Below are 17,677 nucleotides of genomic sequence, written 5' to 3' on the forward strand. Positions count from 1 at the left end.
TTGTCATAAAAAAACCAAAATGCACTAGGAACGAGGTTGCCTACTGGATTATTAATTCTTTGGAATCTCATGGTGTATTAAGGTTTTCATCTTACAAGCAAGTCTATTAAAATTTCATGTAAAATACTAATCTCGTTTCCAGACCTGTTGTATCTTTTTCACATCGTCTCACCGTCCTGATATAAAAAAGAGACAACAATTGCTGGGAACTAGGTTGTGAAAACACAGCAGAAAGTGATAAGACCACTGCAGGTGTCTGGTTCTTCTTTCTACATCTCATAAATATTAATTGTCCCACAAGAATGAAGGTAAATCATTCTCTGCAAAGATGTTCCATTTTAACAGCTAATGACTTCTGACTTTTATATTTAGAAATAGACAACTTTGACTGTCCAGCCAAAGTTAATTTTTAATTTTCTTAAGATATGAAATGTGTAACTCTTTTGTCATTTTGTCATGCATTTATCTTATCATTTCAGGGGTTGTGTTGCAAACGAACTGCCTTTAATAAAGTATGATACTCAAATTTATTTATTTAGAACAAACATGTTATTGTTATTATTCTTTCCAGTCAAAAGTTTATCTAAAAACAGAAATTTTTTTTACATTTAGTTCAAAATTTTAGGTGTATTTGGTGCCTATCTGCAACCCATTGCAAAAATAGAGTCGATGGCACTTTTTGGAAGATTTTACAAAATTGGCAAAAAGCATCAATCCGCGAATTCTCAGAGGTCAGGCAAGTAGCCTTTAAAATGGAAATTAGCGTTTATAAAATCAATGGAACGGATCTAAACGGGAAATTTTATCAACCAATCAGATTCTAAAAATAGAAATTTTCCGTTCCGAACCATTTTGTGTTTGAATTAATGAGGTTGTGTCACTTAAAAAAACAAAACAAAATATTTTTTTTTTATATTTTCCCTGACAAAGACATGGAAGTAAAGACCTGAACTAATTATTGTATTGTCGTATCTGGTCAATCACCGGCTTATTTGATTTAATCGATTCACAAAAATACCATAACATCACCTCGCCGTATAATTATGGGGAGAGGGGAGAGTGCTCCTTAATAATATGTGTAATTGATTGATTCTCAGATAAATGTTAAAAATTTAGGAAAAAATACCAGAAGTTAGAATTTGTTAAATGTAATTGCCATCAACGATCTGATTACAGTAACAAGCAATGGCAATACAGTCTCTGAACAAGATTTTAAAAAAATAAGATTTTATCTTGTCACTTTTTCCGCGTTTTCGAATTCCCATTCAGTAGTTTTGATGTTAAGCACTAGATTTTGCACACAATTTTTTAAAACATATTTACATGATTTAATTCCACGAATTCCGCCATTAAATACTTGACTAGAAAAAAAAACAAATTTTACTAAGTAGTTCTGTACAGTTTCGAATACAAAGCGGAAGTAATTACTTTTCGAGAAAAATTTTCTTCTTGAGATATGCTTTTTACAAAAATAATTTAATACTAATTATATATAACAAAATACTTTAAAAAATATAAAATAATATTAACTTAATTATTCAACCATTTTAGAATATTTGATAAAGAAAGTTAATATAGCGATGTAATCCTAAAATAGAAATCTGTTTAGTTGGTAGAAAATGGATAATCTCAAAGCAAAAGCCATACCTAACAAAACAAATAGTAGAATGGAAAACTGCGTACTTTTCTTGTCCTAATCTTTGAAAGACATCTTTACATTTTTCCGGGCATTAGCCTTAACTCTTTAAAATTAAACACATATTAAAAATATTTAAGTATCTAAAAAAATATCAAAAAATAACAAGCATATAATCTTACACACAATATTGCGTGGGTAGCAAACGTACGCAACAGCAAAAATCAAACGATTGATCATGTAACTGTTATTTGAACAATTCAGGATCAGTGGCATGTTTCAGGCTCCAAAATGATCTATAAGTGGCATCTCAACGAAGCAGACAATAAGTATCCTTAAAGTTAGTCCCTGGAGTTCAACTAAAGGTTTATCCTGTCATTTTGTCACGTTATTTTCTTCACTGTGAAGTGAAGTGTATATTATTAAGAATTAATTGAAGTTGGAGTACGTTGCAAATGAATCCAAGTATTTGTTCAAAACGGTGTAAATAAACTGATACTGTCGCTAAAAGAGAATATAATGTATGAAAAATGTGTGAATAACATTTGAAGATATCCCCAAATATAAAAAGCTGCGCCCTTTTGCAATCCATTCAATCATTCATTCATCCATTTACTCATTTATTTATTTATCATTCATTTATTTATTCATTTATTCATTCATCACCATTTATTCATTCATTCACCCCTTATATCACCTATTATGTACAGCATCTTTCAACCATACTTAAATAAACTTCACGACAATAAACACTACTTACTATGTTTTCAACAAACTCAGGCCTGACTAATCTCATTCTTCGTACAGTTTGAAACACATCAATATGTTGTTCAACTTTCAGTTGATCCAATGCATTCATACACGCTATGAAAGTTCCACTACGATTTGCACCATCACTTAAAATACAGAACAAAATATTTATCGATACAACTATCAAGTTGCTTCATCAATGTGAAGGGTATTGGACATAAAAAATTATCACCTGCAGGTAACCAATATAGTACCATCACCATAGCCCTGTTGCGATTTTAAAACTTCATCAATTAAAGTGAGCAACGAACTATAATCTGGAATATCATGGTTTGGCCAATTTAATTGCAATTTATTAACTTTGCGATCATTCTAAAAAAATTGCAAAACTGAACAATAGAAAATGACAAACAAATTGTGATGTGGCAAGATTGATTACACGTTTAGATTGTGGTTGCCATATTTGATTAAGTCTGTCAGTGTCTGCTTCAATATGGTTAAGAGTTAACATTTGTGAGCAGAAGAATATATCATTGTAACCTTCTTTATGGAACCTTCAAACTAACGTTTGTTTTTATTATTATGTGGAAATTGCTTTGAATGTGGAAAGAACACTTCATTGTTAAGTTGTGTTGGTGGAAGAATTCAACTAATTATAAGTGGAACCAGCTGTGCTATCCCTGAGAATTAATAGAATCATGTCAGAATTACTAGAATCATGTTATATTCATTAGATTGTGATCTAGTATTTGTGCTATGTTAGTTTTATTATAATAAATATTGTTATTTTTTAATTTGGTTGTACTATACTTCATTGCAATACAAACTAGCTGAATTTGAAAGCAATATAACGACACATAGCAATATAGCTTTTTCTGGAATTTATCGGCTTTAAAATCTTAATGAACCTTTTTAATTTGTAATTGACAATTAACATAATCATTGCAACAAGTATAAATGCTTTGAATTATTCAAACACTAGTTATTTAAACCCGTGAAATAATCGACTTAAATTTATTGTGCTTCTTATCACAAAAAGGTTTGTTGATAATTTTATTAAGAAGGCTGAAAAAGAAACGTTTTAAACGAAACCCCGTGGAGAAACATTTAAAATTTATTCTATGGTTCTTATCACAAAATCATTTGTTGTCAGTTTCATTTTATCACTTTTGACCGAAATTGACAATTATAACAACAATGTTACTTGCCCGTGACTTTACTCGTATAACAATTTATAGCAAAGCTTCCGTCACGGTAAATATAAATTTGCATGCAATAAAATTCCTAACTAATGAAAACACTTTATTTTATCATTTGATTTGTTTTAGGCGAACAGTGAAATTCATTGTTCTTTTCATCAAAACGTTTTGTTGTTAATTCCATTCAAGCAGAAATAAATAAAACCAATATGTTTTTCATAAACAGTAGACAATAGACACGTGCTTAAGGAAATAATAAAAATTAATTACCCGTGAATTTTGTGAAATAAAGTTTACATCATTGCACAAAGATTTTTATGTGTCTGTAGATTAAACCACTGTTTGCGTGATGGTGCAGACTAATAAATTTGAGGAATGCCTAACTTGATGAAAATTAATAACATCCGAAAAGCAAGAAAGCGTCCGGCTTTTCATCTAATTTGTAAAATCAGGGGAAAATTCAACGAAGTCCTGCTAAAGGCGTGAAGTATTAGACCATAATTTGTTATGTCAATCAACCAAAATTGACAAACAAAATGCTAAATGAGGTCAAGATAGTAAATATTTTTGTACATTCTAACTGATTTATTGGTTACCATTAAGGGATCAACCTTTATTTAATGATCCTTTAGAATAGTTTATACATTGGAAATTCATAGTTTTCAGGCCTATGAGTCTAACTAAATAGGCCTAAAATCCGCAGATTTATCCTAAAATCCGTAGATTTATCAAATAGTATTGCTGACGTAATATGGAAATTAATACTAATACGAGAAAGACCGAACTTGCGAGGTCAATACGCTGACTGAGGGTAATATTTCTCGGAAGAGATGGAAAAAACAGTTTATGTTGTATTTATTAACTAATAGCTATTTTTTTGGGAACCAGGATTATTTTCTAAAGATTTACCTGTGAAAAGGTTATAAAAACCAGGATTTTATAAAGATTTTTCTTTAAGTTCGATTTTGAATTTCATTGTATCAATTTTTCAAATACATGTACAAAAAGGAAGCAAAACATTTGAGTACCCATATATTTTTTGAACCAAAGTTTCGTGGGAGGAAAAGTCCAACCCCCAAATTCGACGCGTTTCACTTGCTGCTCATTGTTGCGACGAATGTTGATATTGAAAACGCAGTGGATTTAAAATTATTAACATCCTTTGCTAAGAATAAATAACGTTAAACAAAAGTAATAGTTTTTAGTAGTAACATCAATTGCGTCGTATTCTGAATGTCTATGTAGTGGATAGCTACTTAAGTGTTGGTGCATAACGGTATTACGTACCCAATGTCCGTTACATGACCTAGGTTGACCCGTAACTGTGGTAAAGGCACTGTTAAATGAACCACAGACTTTGTGATTGCAAAGTGAACTCCATAACCAATAGGCCATGCACTACAGTAGAGTAAACACTTATTAAAAATAAAGAAACCATATATAAAAAATATAAAAAATATCCTTTCGGGACATAATTGTAACGTTCTGATGACGTCTTTCAGATAGGACTTAAATTTACTTTTGTCATGCAGACAGACCATATGAAAACATAAAATTTAGAAAAGAAATCTGAATTAAATCTCACTTGGTTTGGAGATTATTAGACAAAAAAGAATCTGTCAAATTTTTCAGGTTCTTGTAATAGATATGAGCACACAGCCTTAAGAAACTTTTATTTCGTTACAATGTCAACACGAGGAACCAAAATTTAACACCTGGAAATTCGTGGTAGCAATTTTCACAATTTGTGAATCTGAAAACTTTGTCATTTTGATGATTTCTCTGCTACTTTAACTAATATTTTGTTAAGAAAAAGCAAATACAAACCGTTTTATTTGATATGAGGAATGATTGCATGCTGATGTCACCAACTCGAGTGCTTGATTCAACATTCACTGTAAGATTACCAAATTTTTCCGATCCCTCAACTGGACAAAATGATGGATAGTTATGATAATTCTCATCAGTGCTATTCAACACCACAATTGTTGTCACATCGTGCTCCATTACCAAAACCCAAAAATCATTTAATGTTTCAACTAATGGTGCTTGTGTAGCTATTATTCCTTCTTTCTTTTTGTATCCATTTACAAAAACAGCGTTGATATAATCGGTAGAATTTTTAGTTTGCGGTACATATACACGAAATTCGTCACCTTAAACAAAAAGAAGTCAAAAATAGAGCGAATTACTAAAGATGGTGTAATGTTAACAAACCAGTAAAGCTAAAGAAATCAGTGCTTACGTGCCAGTATATTTGGATATCGGTTTTTCGCAGAATTTTTCTCTAACAAAGCAGCTTTATAATTTTCTTCACCAAAAGGTATATTAACGCTGTTCAGTCTTTTAAATTCGACTTCCAAAGGGATCTTTCTAACGTGTTTTGATGATACTAAATTTTTGTAAGTGTTTTGAAATTCCGATGATGTTATTCCTGTGTAACCACAGCATAAAACTTCGTAAATGGCACTATAAATAAATTTATACTGTTCAACCCTTTGCACCATTTGCACGCGATCTTGTCGAATACTTTCAAAGTAGTTGTATATATCAACAAGCTGCTTTGTTCTAACCAAGTGCAGCATTGCGTCAATGGTAATATATGATCCAGTCCTACCAACGCCAGCACTGCAATGCACGAGAAGTTGCTTCCCACTTTCATATGGGATAAGCTGTCTCACTCGATAGCAGAAATTTAGCAGCAACGTGGGGTAGTCTGGACAGCCATGGTCAGGCCACGAAGTAAAGTGCAAATGTGTAAACTGATGTTTATTATCTTCATAACAAACTCTCATTTTACGAATTACATAGTCTGCATACACTTGTACCTCAATCACTTCCACGTCAATACCATTATAAACTTCCTTTCCATTATCAATTGGCCAATACTGCGCACATTTTGCTTTATCACCCTCCACTGCTTTTGTAAGCATCACGATAGCTGCAGGTTTTTCACCAAGCACCATTCGCCAGAAATCAAAAATTGTTCCCTTTTTTGGTCCTTGAGCAGCAATATATTCAACTTGTCCATTATAGTTCTGAATATAGTTTGCATTAATGTAATCACTAGTCTCTTTACCAGTAATTTTCTGCAAGACAACGCGAGTATGGTCGTACGCTGTGACGTTCAAGTAACGATTTTTTTCTTTATTTTTAGGCATTGATCCAACTTTATGTTCATGTAAATGTTCCATTGGAATACTTTTAAATTGCTTAACGATATCCGAACTGACGTTATCTTTGTGTTCCAAATAAAATGACAAAAACTCTTGAACAGAAAGAGGTGGAAATGCCGGCTTCGCTGCAACATTATAGTAAGATTCGTTTGGTAGACCTTTAATAAGAAATAATATTAGCTAATAATTGTTCAAAAGCACTTTAAAAAAGCGACTACATAGAACTTATTATCCATCCGACCTGCTTCGTCGTCTTTATAAACAGTTTCATGTGATTTCAAGTCATTGTGACCTTTCATTTCTATAGAAGTTGAGGAAACACGCTTGTTGCAAGAGTTCTTCAAGGTTTTACGTCGTCTAAATAAACAAGATATGTATTTCAAAAGAGTTATACAATGTATTTTTTTTTCGAAAATTTAATCTGGCCTAAATCTTAGTGTTGTTTTCGAGGAAGTTAAGAGTTATCTAGGTTAGGATCTGTCTAACTTATTAATAAACATATCATTTACCTAAAAGTACAAATGACTATAAGAGTCCTTAATGTGGCACTAGGTAGAAAAGGGAGTGGGGGCTGAAGCATAAAGTACCAGCCGCCTCTTTGACTAGGCTGAACATTTAATGGGCATATGATGTAGTAGTAAAACTTATTGTAACTTTCAGTGTAATAAAAAGTGCAAAATTTTGAATTTATTTGGGGTTACCGCGTTCTTGGGACAGGGGTAAGTTCCTTGAATCTGAAATCAGATGACACAAACTTAAGTGTTGAAGCAATATGACGTAATTTTTTTACATCTGTTATCTTTAAATGTAGTATTATACAGTGCAGTACCACCGAGGAGTTTTGTAGAGAGAGGAAATACATCTCCTTATAAACCTCCTTGGTGCCACCAATATTTTTATAGAGTAAACGTCGTTAAAATTATTTTTGTGTGACAATAATATTTTTGTATAGTCACACATAGAAATTTAAATACACTGTGACGTAAAAGAAATGGCCTATTTTTGATGTGTGACCATAGTCATAAAAAGAGAGACGGGTTCAAGTCGGGTTTGCGTTCTTATGTCTATGGTGTGAAAATCCTTTTGACGTTAGTTTTACTTTATTTTGAAGCGTTTTTTTCACAGTAAACGCTTGTTTTTAGTACTTATCCCAGTTGTTGAGCTTTTTGCTTGCCCTGTTAATCGCCGCTTTCTTGTGAATTTTGCACATAAGGAAAAAGGTGTAGTTAACTTTCACGTTAATGTGATAATTTACAAGCATCTTCTTGATTGGAATATACCTTCTCATGAAAATGATTACAATGACAAATACAATGATGACAGCGACACCAGCAGCTGCAACACCTGCTATTAATCCAATACTTGATGATACTGTTGGCTCCACATGTTTAGGAGTCACTTTCATGTCTAAAATAACAAAATTGTGTATGAAATGCGTCACAACGAATTAACTTAGTTAATTTCAAGGTTTGTATACAGTTAAAATACGGTTCGATAATTCATTTTTCATATTCCCTAATGGAAGTTTTATTTTATTTTAATAAAGGTAATTACAGTTGATTTGTCGCTGATGCTTAGTTACATTTTAAGCCTGGCTTGTTTATAACAGTATTTCTGTACAAATATTTTATTCAACATAAACAATAGAAGCATAAGAGCATGATGCTTGAGAAGAAAGAATACAGGTGAAAGCAATTATAATCACAAACAAGAATTTGTGTAAATTAACCAGCGTGTTTAGATAAGGAAACTTACCTATCAGGATTCCTTGAGAGAGATTGGAAAAATAATTGATGTTATTAAAACCATACTTTGTAATATCCTATTTAAAATTTTAAATATATGGGTAAATAAACATTCTAAACAAGAAATGGTTACGACAAAACATGTAAACCTACATTTCCATTTATAACAGCTCGAGAATACAAATAATATTTTCCCGTGGTGGATATTCTTGCATTTAAACCATAAACATCTTCTTTACCTTCCACAAAGATAAACTTAATACCGTCTGTTGTCAAATCATCAGCTTTTACGGTAGCAGCAAGAAAATAATCTAGATTCTTTAATTCAGATTCGGCTTTATTTGCTAGTTGGTTTGGTAGGTTAATCTTGTGAGTTGTTGATATCACAACCTCATAATAGCTACAAGTAAACATTTACTTTTTTTTAGATGGCACAAATTCAAAAGTTGAATGTTGCCTCAGAGTTCTCTTTTTATGCTCATGCTAATTTTTGTAGAGAAAGGGAAATTTATAATAACTGACAGAGTTGTCAAATTCAACAATACTTTATTTTTATAAATGTGCACAGGAAGGAATTTTTTTTAAAAAAAGCATAAATTTTTTGCTTTTTTGCGGATGACTAAGTTTTGCAGGAATTTATTTTTCGCCTATGATCAAACTTAAAATTTAATTGAAAATAAAAAAAGTAACTTTTTGATAAAGTCCTTAAACATTCCTATTGCCAATTCACACCCTTTGCTGATTGACGCCAAATCTTTCTCCCATAGTGCCTGGCTCATAAATGCTCGTCCTAAGCCTAAAACATCTTTATATTTATGTATGCATGACACCTTCTAGCAAAAGGTAGCAGCTATAGCTAGCTATCTATTCTGCAAGTGGTAGATATTGTTTTTATGAGGGAACACGAGCATGCTTATAATGTTAGAATTAGATAGTAGCTACAATTTGGAAACCAATAGTATCCTAGCCCGCCAGATAGGATAAAATACGCTCGAAGGATACGAAAACATGGTTAGTTTTGTCACCAATCACTGTATCACCTGCAAGCATTAGTGAAAAGCAAAATCTCCGTTCTTTTATCTCCTATCAAGCTTCGTAAAAATATATCATTGTTTTATTATTTTTGTCTATTTTATTATTTATAAAAATTGTAAAAAAATGAGGAATATATACTTTCCTTTTTCTTCTTTTTTTTTTGCGCTATTTGGTATATCTTCATGCACACATTACACAATTGCAGACGAACAAATGATACTCACCTGATTGGTCCGTTTTCATCTGAAGAAGAGGTCAGTGTGACAATCGTAACATTGTTTGTGTCATTACTAAAAACAGTTTTTACTAAACCAGGTGGCGATGGATCTAATAAAAAAGTAATTATCAATAACATCATGTAGAAGATTCTATAAATCGCAAATAAATTGATCAGAACTGCTCTAATTTCTCTAAAGTTATTCAAATGCACTCACCTTTTGGTTGAACATAAAAGTTGTATGGTTCAGCAGATGTTCTTACTCCTTGAATTTCCGCTGTAATATTAACTTGAACACGAGCTGCTGCAAAGGTTATGTTTGTAACATTAAAACTTAAATGTGGTGTGGTGGTGCTGATAGGTGGAAAGAAGAAATTACTTTCATGTTGATAGTCCTTTGATGCTGCAATTGCAATCTGAGGAAAGAAAAGCATTGCATATCTTATTGAATACATCAAACAGTAGCTATTATTAATTATTTAAAACTATTAAGGGAATTAAAAAACCCTAAAATAGAATTGCAGATCATGTTGTGATAACAAAATATGGCGTAGCAATTATCAATTCGAACGTACATACATGATATTTGTCCACTGGAAGAGGATGCGAAATTGGTGCTTTCCATGTAAATGTGATTGTTGAAGAAGTTATGCTTCCTTGTATTGTATGTGGCTCTTCTAGAACTGAAAATGCGAGAAAATTATTAATTTAATTACTTTGCCAATTCAGTGATTCCTAATTTCAAAAAACGACCAAGTTTAAAGTTCTATTACCAAACTGACATCCTTTTAATCGAAATCTTAAACAGCATCTGCCATTGTTACAAGATGTTGGAGTAATGTGTAGAAAATTTGTAACGATGTAGGGATTTAGCCAGTTAACAGATAATGGAGATATCCGTGCAGTGGTACCAATTAGACTCTAAAAGTAATATAAACCGAACAATCTACACGTATAGATTGGGGGAGGAAAAAAAGTGGAATAAATTGAGTCATTGGTTGTCTTATTTACCACCAATTTTTACACACAAAAACTAGCTAGGATGGTGTCTATCTAATTCAAAGATTCCCTTCATTAACGTGCTTTGATTACACTTTTCTCGTTCTTAAAATGACTTATGAACTACTTCCTCAGGCACTAGTTTATGCTCCAATTTGTTTATGCTAAAAAAAAATTATAATTTATTTTCTCAGAATTTAAGTTAAAAGGTGCATTACTGGTTTTCATACAGCGGAGCCTGAGGACTAGTAAAACACTTGTAGGGACAGCACAACTTAGTTTCTTGGTGACTTACTCACAACGGATTCCTTGTGTAATTCGCAAATAAAAAGAAAGAAAAAAAAAGTGTTTAGCTTTCGCCCTGTTGTTTCTTTCCTAATTCTTTGATCGTATTTATTGTTGATTTATTTCTTAAATCTATGTTTGACTTCTACAAAAATGAAAGGGATGTTTCGAGAAACTGTTCAAATGTGGAGCATTCATTCAAATGTGGAGCCTCTGTTAAGGCGTGGATCCATTAAGAAACATGGAGGTAATGACTAAAAAGTGTGTAGCGACTGGTTGTGTGTTTGTAGCAACTGTATTCGCTGTATTAACTGTATTATACACTTCGAAGTTGTGGAAGAGTTATTTTTAAGACAGGCAGTACACTAAGATTTGCGGCAAATCCCCGTGTTTTCATTAAACCAAACGGGGTTGCGCTAAGTACTGCTATTGTTGGAAATTCTTTTTTAATACCATTTCACAGGATGTGAAGTCCACATGTGCCAACCGCTCGATCCGGTGTGCTGCAGCTCTCAATTTAAGTGTTTATTATTGAGTAATCGAGCTGGCCAGCCCTATAGTACTCAATGTCTCTCTTTTAGCTATGATTAATTACTATTGTTTTCATATAAAACAAAACAAAACTGAGGGAAATTAATTACAAAAGCATCTAACCCTAATGTATTTGAATATGGATACACCATATTGTACTTTGTATTCTTTCACCCAGCTATCTTCATTCGAATCTCCTTGTAAAATTATTCCAGAAATTACTACTTGTTTATTAAATACAATGTGAACATAATCGGAAGAATCTGTTCCACACCATGCATATGGACTGTCAATATCAATATTTGTTACAGATGAACCGTTACTGCTGTAGATATTCATATCTGTCAATGTTTCAAAACATACTAAAGAAAAAAAGAAATTAAAATTCAGCATGAACATTGATTGGAGCAAGACAGCGCAAAAATGCACTTTTACCTGGGTCATAACCATAAACTTCAACTTTCATACCACACTTGTTTTCACAAGTTATTGCTGTTATTCTAATATATTTCATTGTTGTGGGCTGCGATATAGAAACAAAAACAGCACCCAAATCGGCATTCTCCAAAAAAATCTAAAAATAATTTACACAGCACGAATATATGTAACACGTAACGTTTCATAATATGTATATAACATATTAAATTGAATTTTATGCCAGATACTAACCTGTTCTAACTGTATGAAGTTTTCACTGTCGTTTGAATAACTTAATACATATTTTTTCACAAACCGTTTATTCCATTCTTTGTAAGAGCCTTGTATAGATATGCCAGTAACTGTTTTTGCTTTTATTAAATCAATTTGCAAATACATATTACTACGTTCTAGAATCATCCCCTCTCCAGCAACAAATAATCTCGCTGATTTTTCATTCTGTCCATTGGGTCCAATCAACTGGGAATCCTTAATGATACCGCTTGACATACCAAGTGGTAAGAGTATTTCTAAAGAAGTATAAAAGTTGTAATTCTTTTGCATATATATCTCTATAATAACCACTCTTGTCGCTACTTAAGAAGCAGTTTGATTAATGGTAGAAAAGCTACCGAATAACAGAATAACTTAACCCTTTCTTTGATTTCAATTTAAACATATAATATTTAATTAGACCTACAAAGTTACACATTTCATTGACACACGAATTGACACAAAACTTATTAAAAGATAACGCAAAAATGATACTCAGATCGGTGACAAAAAATGTGGTCCAACCTCAATTTTTTAAGGTTATTTTAAAATTGGAAAGAACTATGAACTCGCCTTTCATTAGCAGCCGAAATGTTGCGAAAATACAACTTCTGTGTATACTGTGTATGTCCAATTTTATACCATGACTAATTTTGTCAGCAATTTCATGTTATTTTTTCCAGTATCATAGAAATAATGATGAAATTTTATCAAAAGTTAAAATAATAATTTAATTTTTGGTTAGTCCTACTGGCTTTGTACTGCTGCTAATTTCAGTGTTAAGATACGCGACTGATCTGTTTAGACGCAGTTTAAAAATGTTTTCCACTCCTAGAACTTTACGGGAATTAAAGCAAATAATTGAATTTTGTTTCCCCTAATAAAACATCATGCAAAGTAAGTCGCAGGATAATCAGGCAGTTCCTTACTTATTGCGCCATATAATTTTATGAAGATGCATTGAGCTATATATAATATGTGTGTGTATCTTATATGCATATCTACGTAAATTCAAATTGGCCCATTTGAAGAGAACACCTGAGAAGGTTTTTATGATAAAAGAAATAGTTTTTTTGGAATAAAGTAAGCCCACTCGACTAGCTTGATATACCCTAAATTCGCCACTGCATGTGTCATGTAAATTAGGTAAAACAGATACAGACAACATTACCTGCCTAAATATGCATAGGGTATAAGAATAACAAGCAGGTTGTTACTTAAAAACATCAACAATTTTACTCACCATTCTCTAAGCAACCATAAAGTTCCATTCGCAAACATGTGTGAGCTTTATCATCGGTTCTGTGTACACGTGTTGCATACAAACGAACATGGGTAGCTAACATTGATGTTATAAACCAGTTGTATACTACATTGGTGTTGTCAACATTTCCTGTGAACTTCTGAAATGTATAATTTTACAAACAGAACGAACTGACATTATAAAAAAATAAAATTCCTTTAAAAAATCCAAAAGAACGTGTTGTGGGTGGTATTGCACTACCGGACAATCTTCACTTAAAACAAAATATTGTACTCAGTATAGTACAATTAATTGCAGTAACTGGCGTACAATTCTGTACAATTATATATAAGAAGGATATAAATAGTCCACACATTTGTTTTAAGTAGGTTGCAGGATAATCAGGTAGTAATTTATTCAGTTTATTTGAAATTATATCAATAGGACCTTGATATTAGTTTCTTCATCAAACTGATTTGAATTATAAAACTATTTTGGAAATCTTCAACGGGTTCATTACGATTTTGTGTGATTTACTTTTGAAGATCGCACAAGACCGCCATTTTTCAATTCCGTATCTATGTTTGCAGCATCTTATTTTGCATGCAAGTCAAAAAATTGCAAGTAGAATACTTGATCATTTTTCAATACACCACAGTAGTGTACACATTTACCTTGTCGTTTTGAAATCGCGTCCAATCCTTCCCATTGTTTGAGTGTTCTAATCTGAATTCCACTATAAAATTTGGAGCATGATTTGGATCACCTTGAGTAGCAATTCCATTGATTATTGTTTGATTATAAAAAGAAACCTAAGAAGAAAAAATAATGTCAATGTCAACAATGTACAAATGAAAGTTGTCATAAATGGAGTCTCCGCATATCCCTATTCTTCTTTTAGAAAATGTTGACAAAGACAAAGTTACTATAGATTTCCATTACACAAACTTTCAAAGTCACATTAAAGCACTTAACTTAGCCTGCGAATATTATATTGAACTATTGCTTGGTCGACAGACACATTGTAAATGTTAATTTAACTGGATATTCGCGTTGATGGTCACAAATTTTTGCGCATTTTTGCTTTATAGCTATCACTTGAGCTCCCCATTCGTTTAAACCCGAAGTTAAAAGTAAGTTGAAACCTAATTATAATTAATTGGAAAAGACAACTGAGTGATGTTTGAAACATGGTCTTATCCGTAAGTTAATCAATGTATATAACCAACAATGTAAAATTTTGACAATTTTCTTTCGTAATTAAATTCCGTCACTTTGGCATTTGTAATTGTACCGTTACAATGGATAATGTTGGAATTCTTGATACGTCACTTAAATTTGTGTATCACTTAATGACTTTGGAAGCACTCTGGATTAAAGACATTAAACCAGATTTGAATACAAAAGCCACACATTAACCATCAAAGTCTGATTGATTATGTAGCTTGGTATACCTTAGGGATTTTATTATTATAGCTGTACTTTTTATGTTCAAGTAACCTTATAAGAACGTAATGTAAAGACTGTATGATATGTGTGTTATTGATTCCTTTTAGACTTGAAGATAAATTTAATTTTAAAATATATTGCCAAAATTATACATTGTTGGTTATATTTATTGATTAATATAATTACCGCGATGTTTTTATCGTATAAATTATCCCTAATTTTGCTCACTGTTTGAGTTATGTAAAGAATGTTGAAAACCCCTTTGACCTCTTCACAATACCTGAAACCATTCTGATTGATAACTTCTTTCACGACTACACCATGTTCCTGAAGAATAAAGTCTTCCACGCGACGGTAAAAAAAAATCCGCACTTCCAGTAGAAAATATTGAACTGTTTGATAATTGACTGGAAGTGATCAATCCATTTGCCATTCCAAGTGGAGTGCGATCTGTACATGCTTAACGAAAGGAAAATATAATTAGCTAGTAAATGGTTCCCTAAATTCTGCAGCCATTCTGGTAGAAATTGTTTCTAAACAAGTTTAATAATTTGGACACTACAGATTTTCATCAACAAATATACAAGGCAAGAAGCCGCTCAGCTTGAAAAATTGGTAAAACGTAATAATTAGAGTGAAATTAGCCGGGAAACCGGCGTCAGGAAGTAATAGGGGGACCCGGTGTTGAGCGTCCAGTAGAGCGTTTAGAGCACATACGGTTATAGTGTGTGGAGCGCTTACAATGATAAGGCCTTTCAAACGTTAAACGATGGTAAAACCTGTAGTTACACTTAAAATTCAATTACCCTAGGTTCTGACAGTCAAATAAAATTTATTTAACATATATTCTGGTTTTCACACAATTCACAAGTAATAACGCCTAAAACTGCCTAAAAATCCGATTTTGCTCGAAATTTGGGTAAATTCTGAAAAACTGCGGAAATCGGATTAATCACGTGTTCAAAAATTAAAGAATATTTCGTTAAGTTTCTAGTTTTAAGGACTTGAAATTTACAAGACAACTTTATTTCGTGGAGGGGAATCTTTCGGAGAATTTTGGCACGCAATTAATCCAATTACCCGATTTTTCGGGCTTTACATGAAAATCGGTAGAAAACGGATTTTCGGGCAATTTTTGCCATTTATTTAACCAAACTATGTAAAAACCAGAAAATATGTTATATAAAATTAATTTAGGAACTTTAAATAGAATGTAAAAATTTTTTTCTTGAAGGTATGTAATTTTAAGCAGATAGTGGTGTATTAGACAAATTGTGATGTCATAATCGAAGAATTTCTCTAAACTCTCCCTTAAAAATCGATCAAGATATTTGGGTGTTATTAAAAAGGAGAAAGAAAATGCTAAAAACGCTTTTTTATTATGCTAATTCTTTCTTGAAAGTTGGTAAATGAATTGTTGTAAACCACTGTGTGAATATTCGCTGTCATGTTTATCATGTTTGCTAATATCTTTATTTACTTGGCCTGGGTCATTGCATTAAAAAACTATTAAGCGCATGTTTAAAATGTGTTATGTGTGTTACTAGAAAAAGAAAGAAAACCCTACCATTTAACACAGGTGCCACATAATTCCAATACAGAAACGCTTTGATGACAATATACTTCATTATACCAGAGTGAATGTTCATTTAAAATTAATTGTTCTAAATTAACATTTGAATCAGATGATGTTTAATTAAATACTCTGGAAGCCGATTGTAACACTACAAGACATATCTCTTTGCACACTTTTTATTTTTCATTGCTATGAAATACTTTCTCTCAAACATGCATAAGACAAATTATTAACATATAAAACTTGAACTTAAAAGGAACTAAAGATTGATCCAATAATGAAATAAAATGATAATGATTTGTTTATAACCTCTGCATATGCTAAGAAATATCACGCCAACTAAGCTTGTTATTGTATGGTATATGTGAATATACAAGATATTATCTCTTCCACGAATTATAGTAATTTCCATACAATACATCATTACAGATAAAACATTGGTTATATTAGTGTTCACATGATACTCATTATTTATGATTCCATGGAAAGAAAGTGATTAAAAACTGTTTTTCTTTTTAATTGGAGTAGAATTACAGGCTGACATGGTCAACAGTAGGAGAAAAAGTGCTGTTTTTATTACAACTCTTTACCAATACTTTTAAAATGGTATATCAGGCTCATAATATACTAAAAAGTTTACTTATGCAAACTCAGTAAAGCATTAAAAAAAACACGCCAAAATTATGTTGGTTAGCAAATTAGTAGCGTATCTTAAACCGAAACATAAAATTGCTTTAAAGACAAAATTTTAAAACATAAAACAATAGTGCTTTTTGACGTTTTTAGGTTGTTAAAACTCGTTAAGCATGTGAAACGTAAGAATATTATAATAATCGTAAAGTAAATGATTGTTTTTACAGAGCAAAACGTTATATTGTAAAGTGGTTAAAGCTGTATAAAAATATATAAAAGGTTGATAGTTCTCGCTTCTTCCGTCGCTAACACTATTTTACATCAATTGATTACTGTTCTGCAGGCTATGATTCAGTTTGATAAATCAGGATTTTATGCAGAATTGATTCTTTAAGGAACGCAAATATTTTGAATTCATCTAAGCTATTTTGATTTTGTTTGTTTGGGAATATTTCCGACTTTAAGAGTAACTCCATCTGTAGCCTAGATAGTTTAAAAGTAGGTTAATTTTGA

The 17,677-nt window shown here is 31.8% G+C and overlaps 1 protein-coding gene across 1 annotated transcript; it reads right to left on the reverse strand.

The window, feature by feature from the left end:
* Positions 1 to 1,641: 1,641 nt before the first annotated feature.
* LOC130655624 (tyrosine-protein phosphatase Lar-like) lies at positions 1,642 to 16,769 on the reverse strand. The gene is made up of 20 exons (XM_057458398.1): positions 16,523 to 16,769; positions 15,236 to 15,414; positions 14,181 to 14,318; positions 13,507 to 13,666; positions 12,243 to 12,520; positions 12,009 to 12,147; positions 11,697 to 11,935; positions 10,532 to 10,679; positions 10,338 to 10,441; positions 9,976 to 10,174; positions 9,766 to 9,868; positions 8,660 to 8,906; positions 8,517 to 8,583; positions 8,042 to 8,168; positions 7,003 to 7,118; positions 5,831 to 6,919; positions 5,413 to 5,741; positions 2,619 to 2,758; positions 2,397 to 2,532; positions 1,642 to 2,140 (listed from the first exon to the last, which is right to left on the reverse strand). Exons 1-20 carry the CDS (start codon positions 16,602 to 16,604, stop codon positions 2,066 to 2,068), a joined length of 4,095 nt encoding a protein of 1,364 aa, XP_057314381.1. The 5' UTR covers positions 16,605 to 16,769; the 3' UTR covers positions 1,642 to 2,065.
* Positions 16,770 to 17,677: the final 908 nt, after the last annotated feature.

This window comes from Hydractinia symbiolongicarpus, chromosome 8 (genome assembly GCF_029227915.1).
Source record: "Hydractinia symbiolongicarpus strain clone_291-10 chromosome 8, HSymV2.1, whole genome shotgun sequence".
Lineage (NCBI taxonomy): Eukaryota > Metazoa > Cnidaria > Hydrozoa > Anthoathecata > Hydractiniidae > Hydractinia > Hydractinia symbiolongicarpus.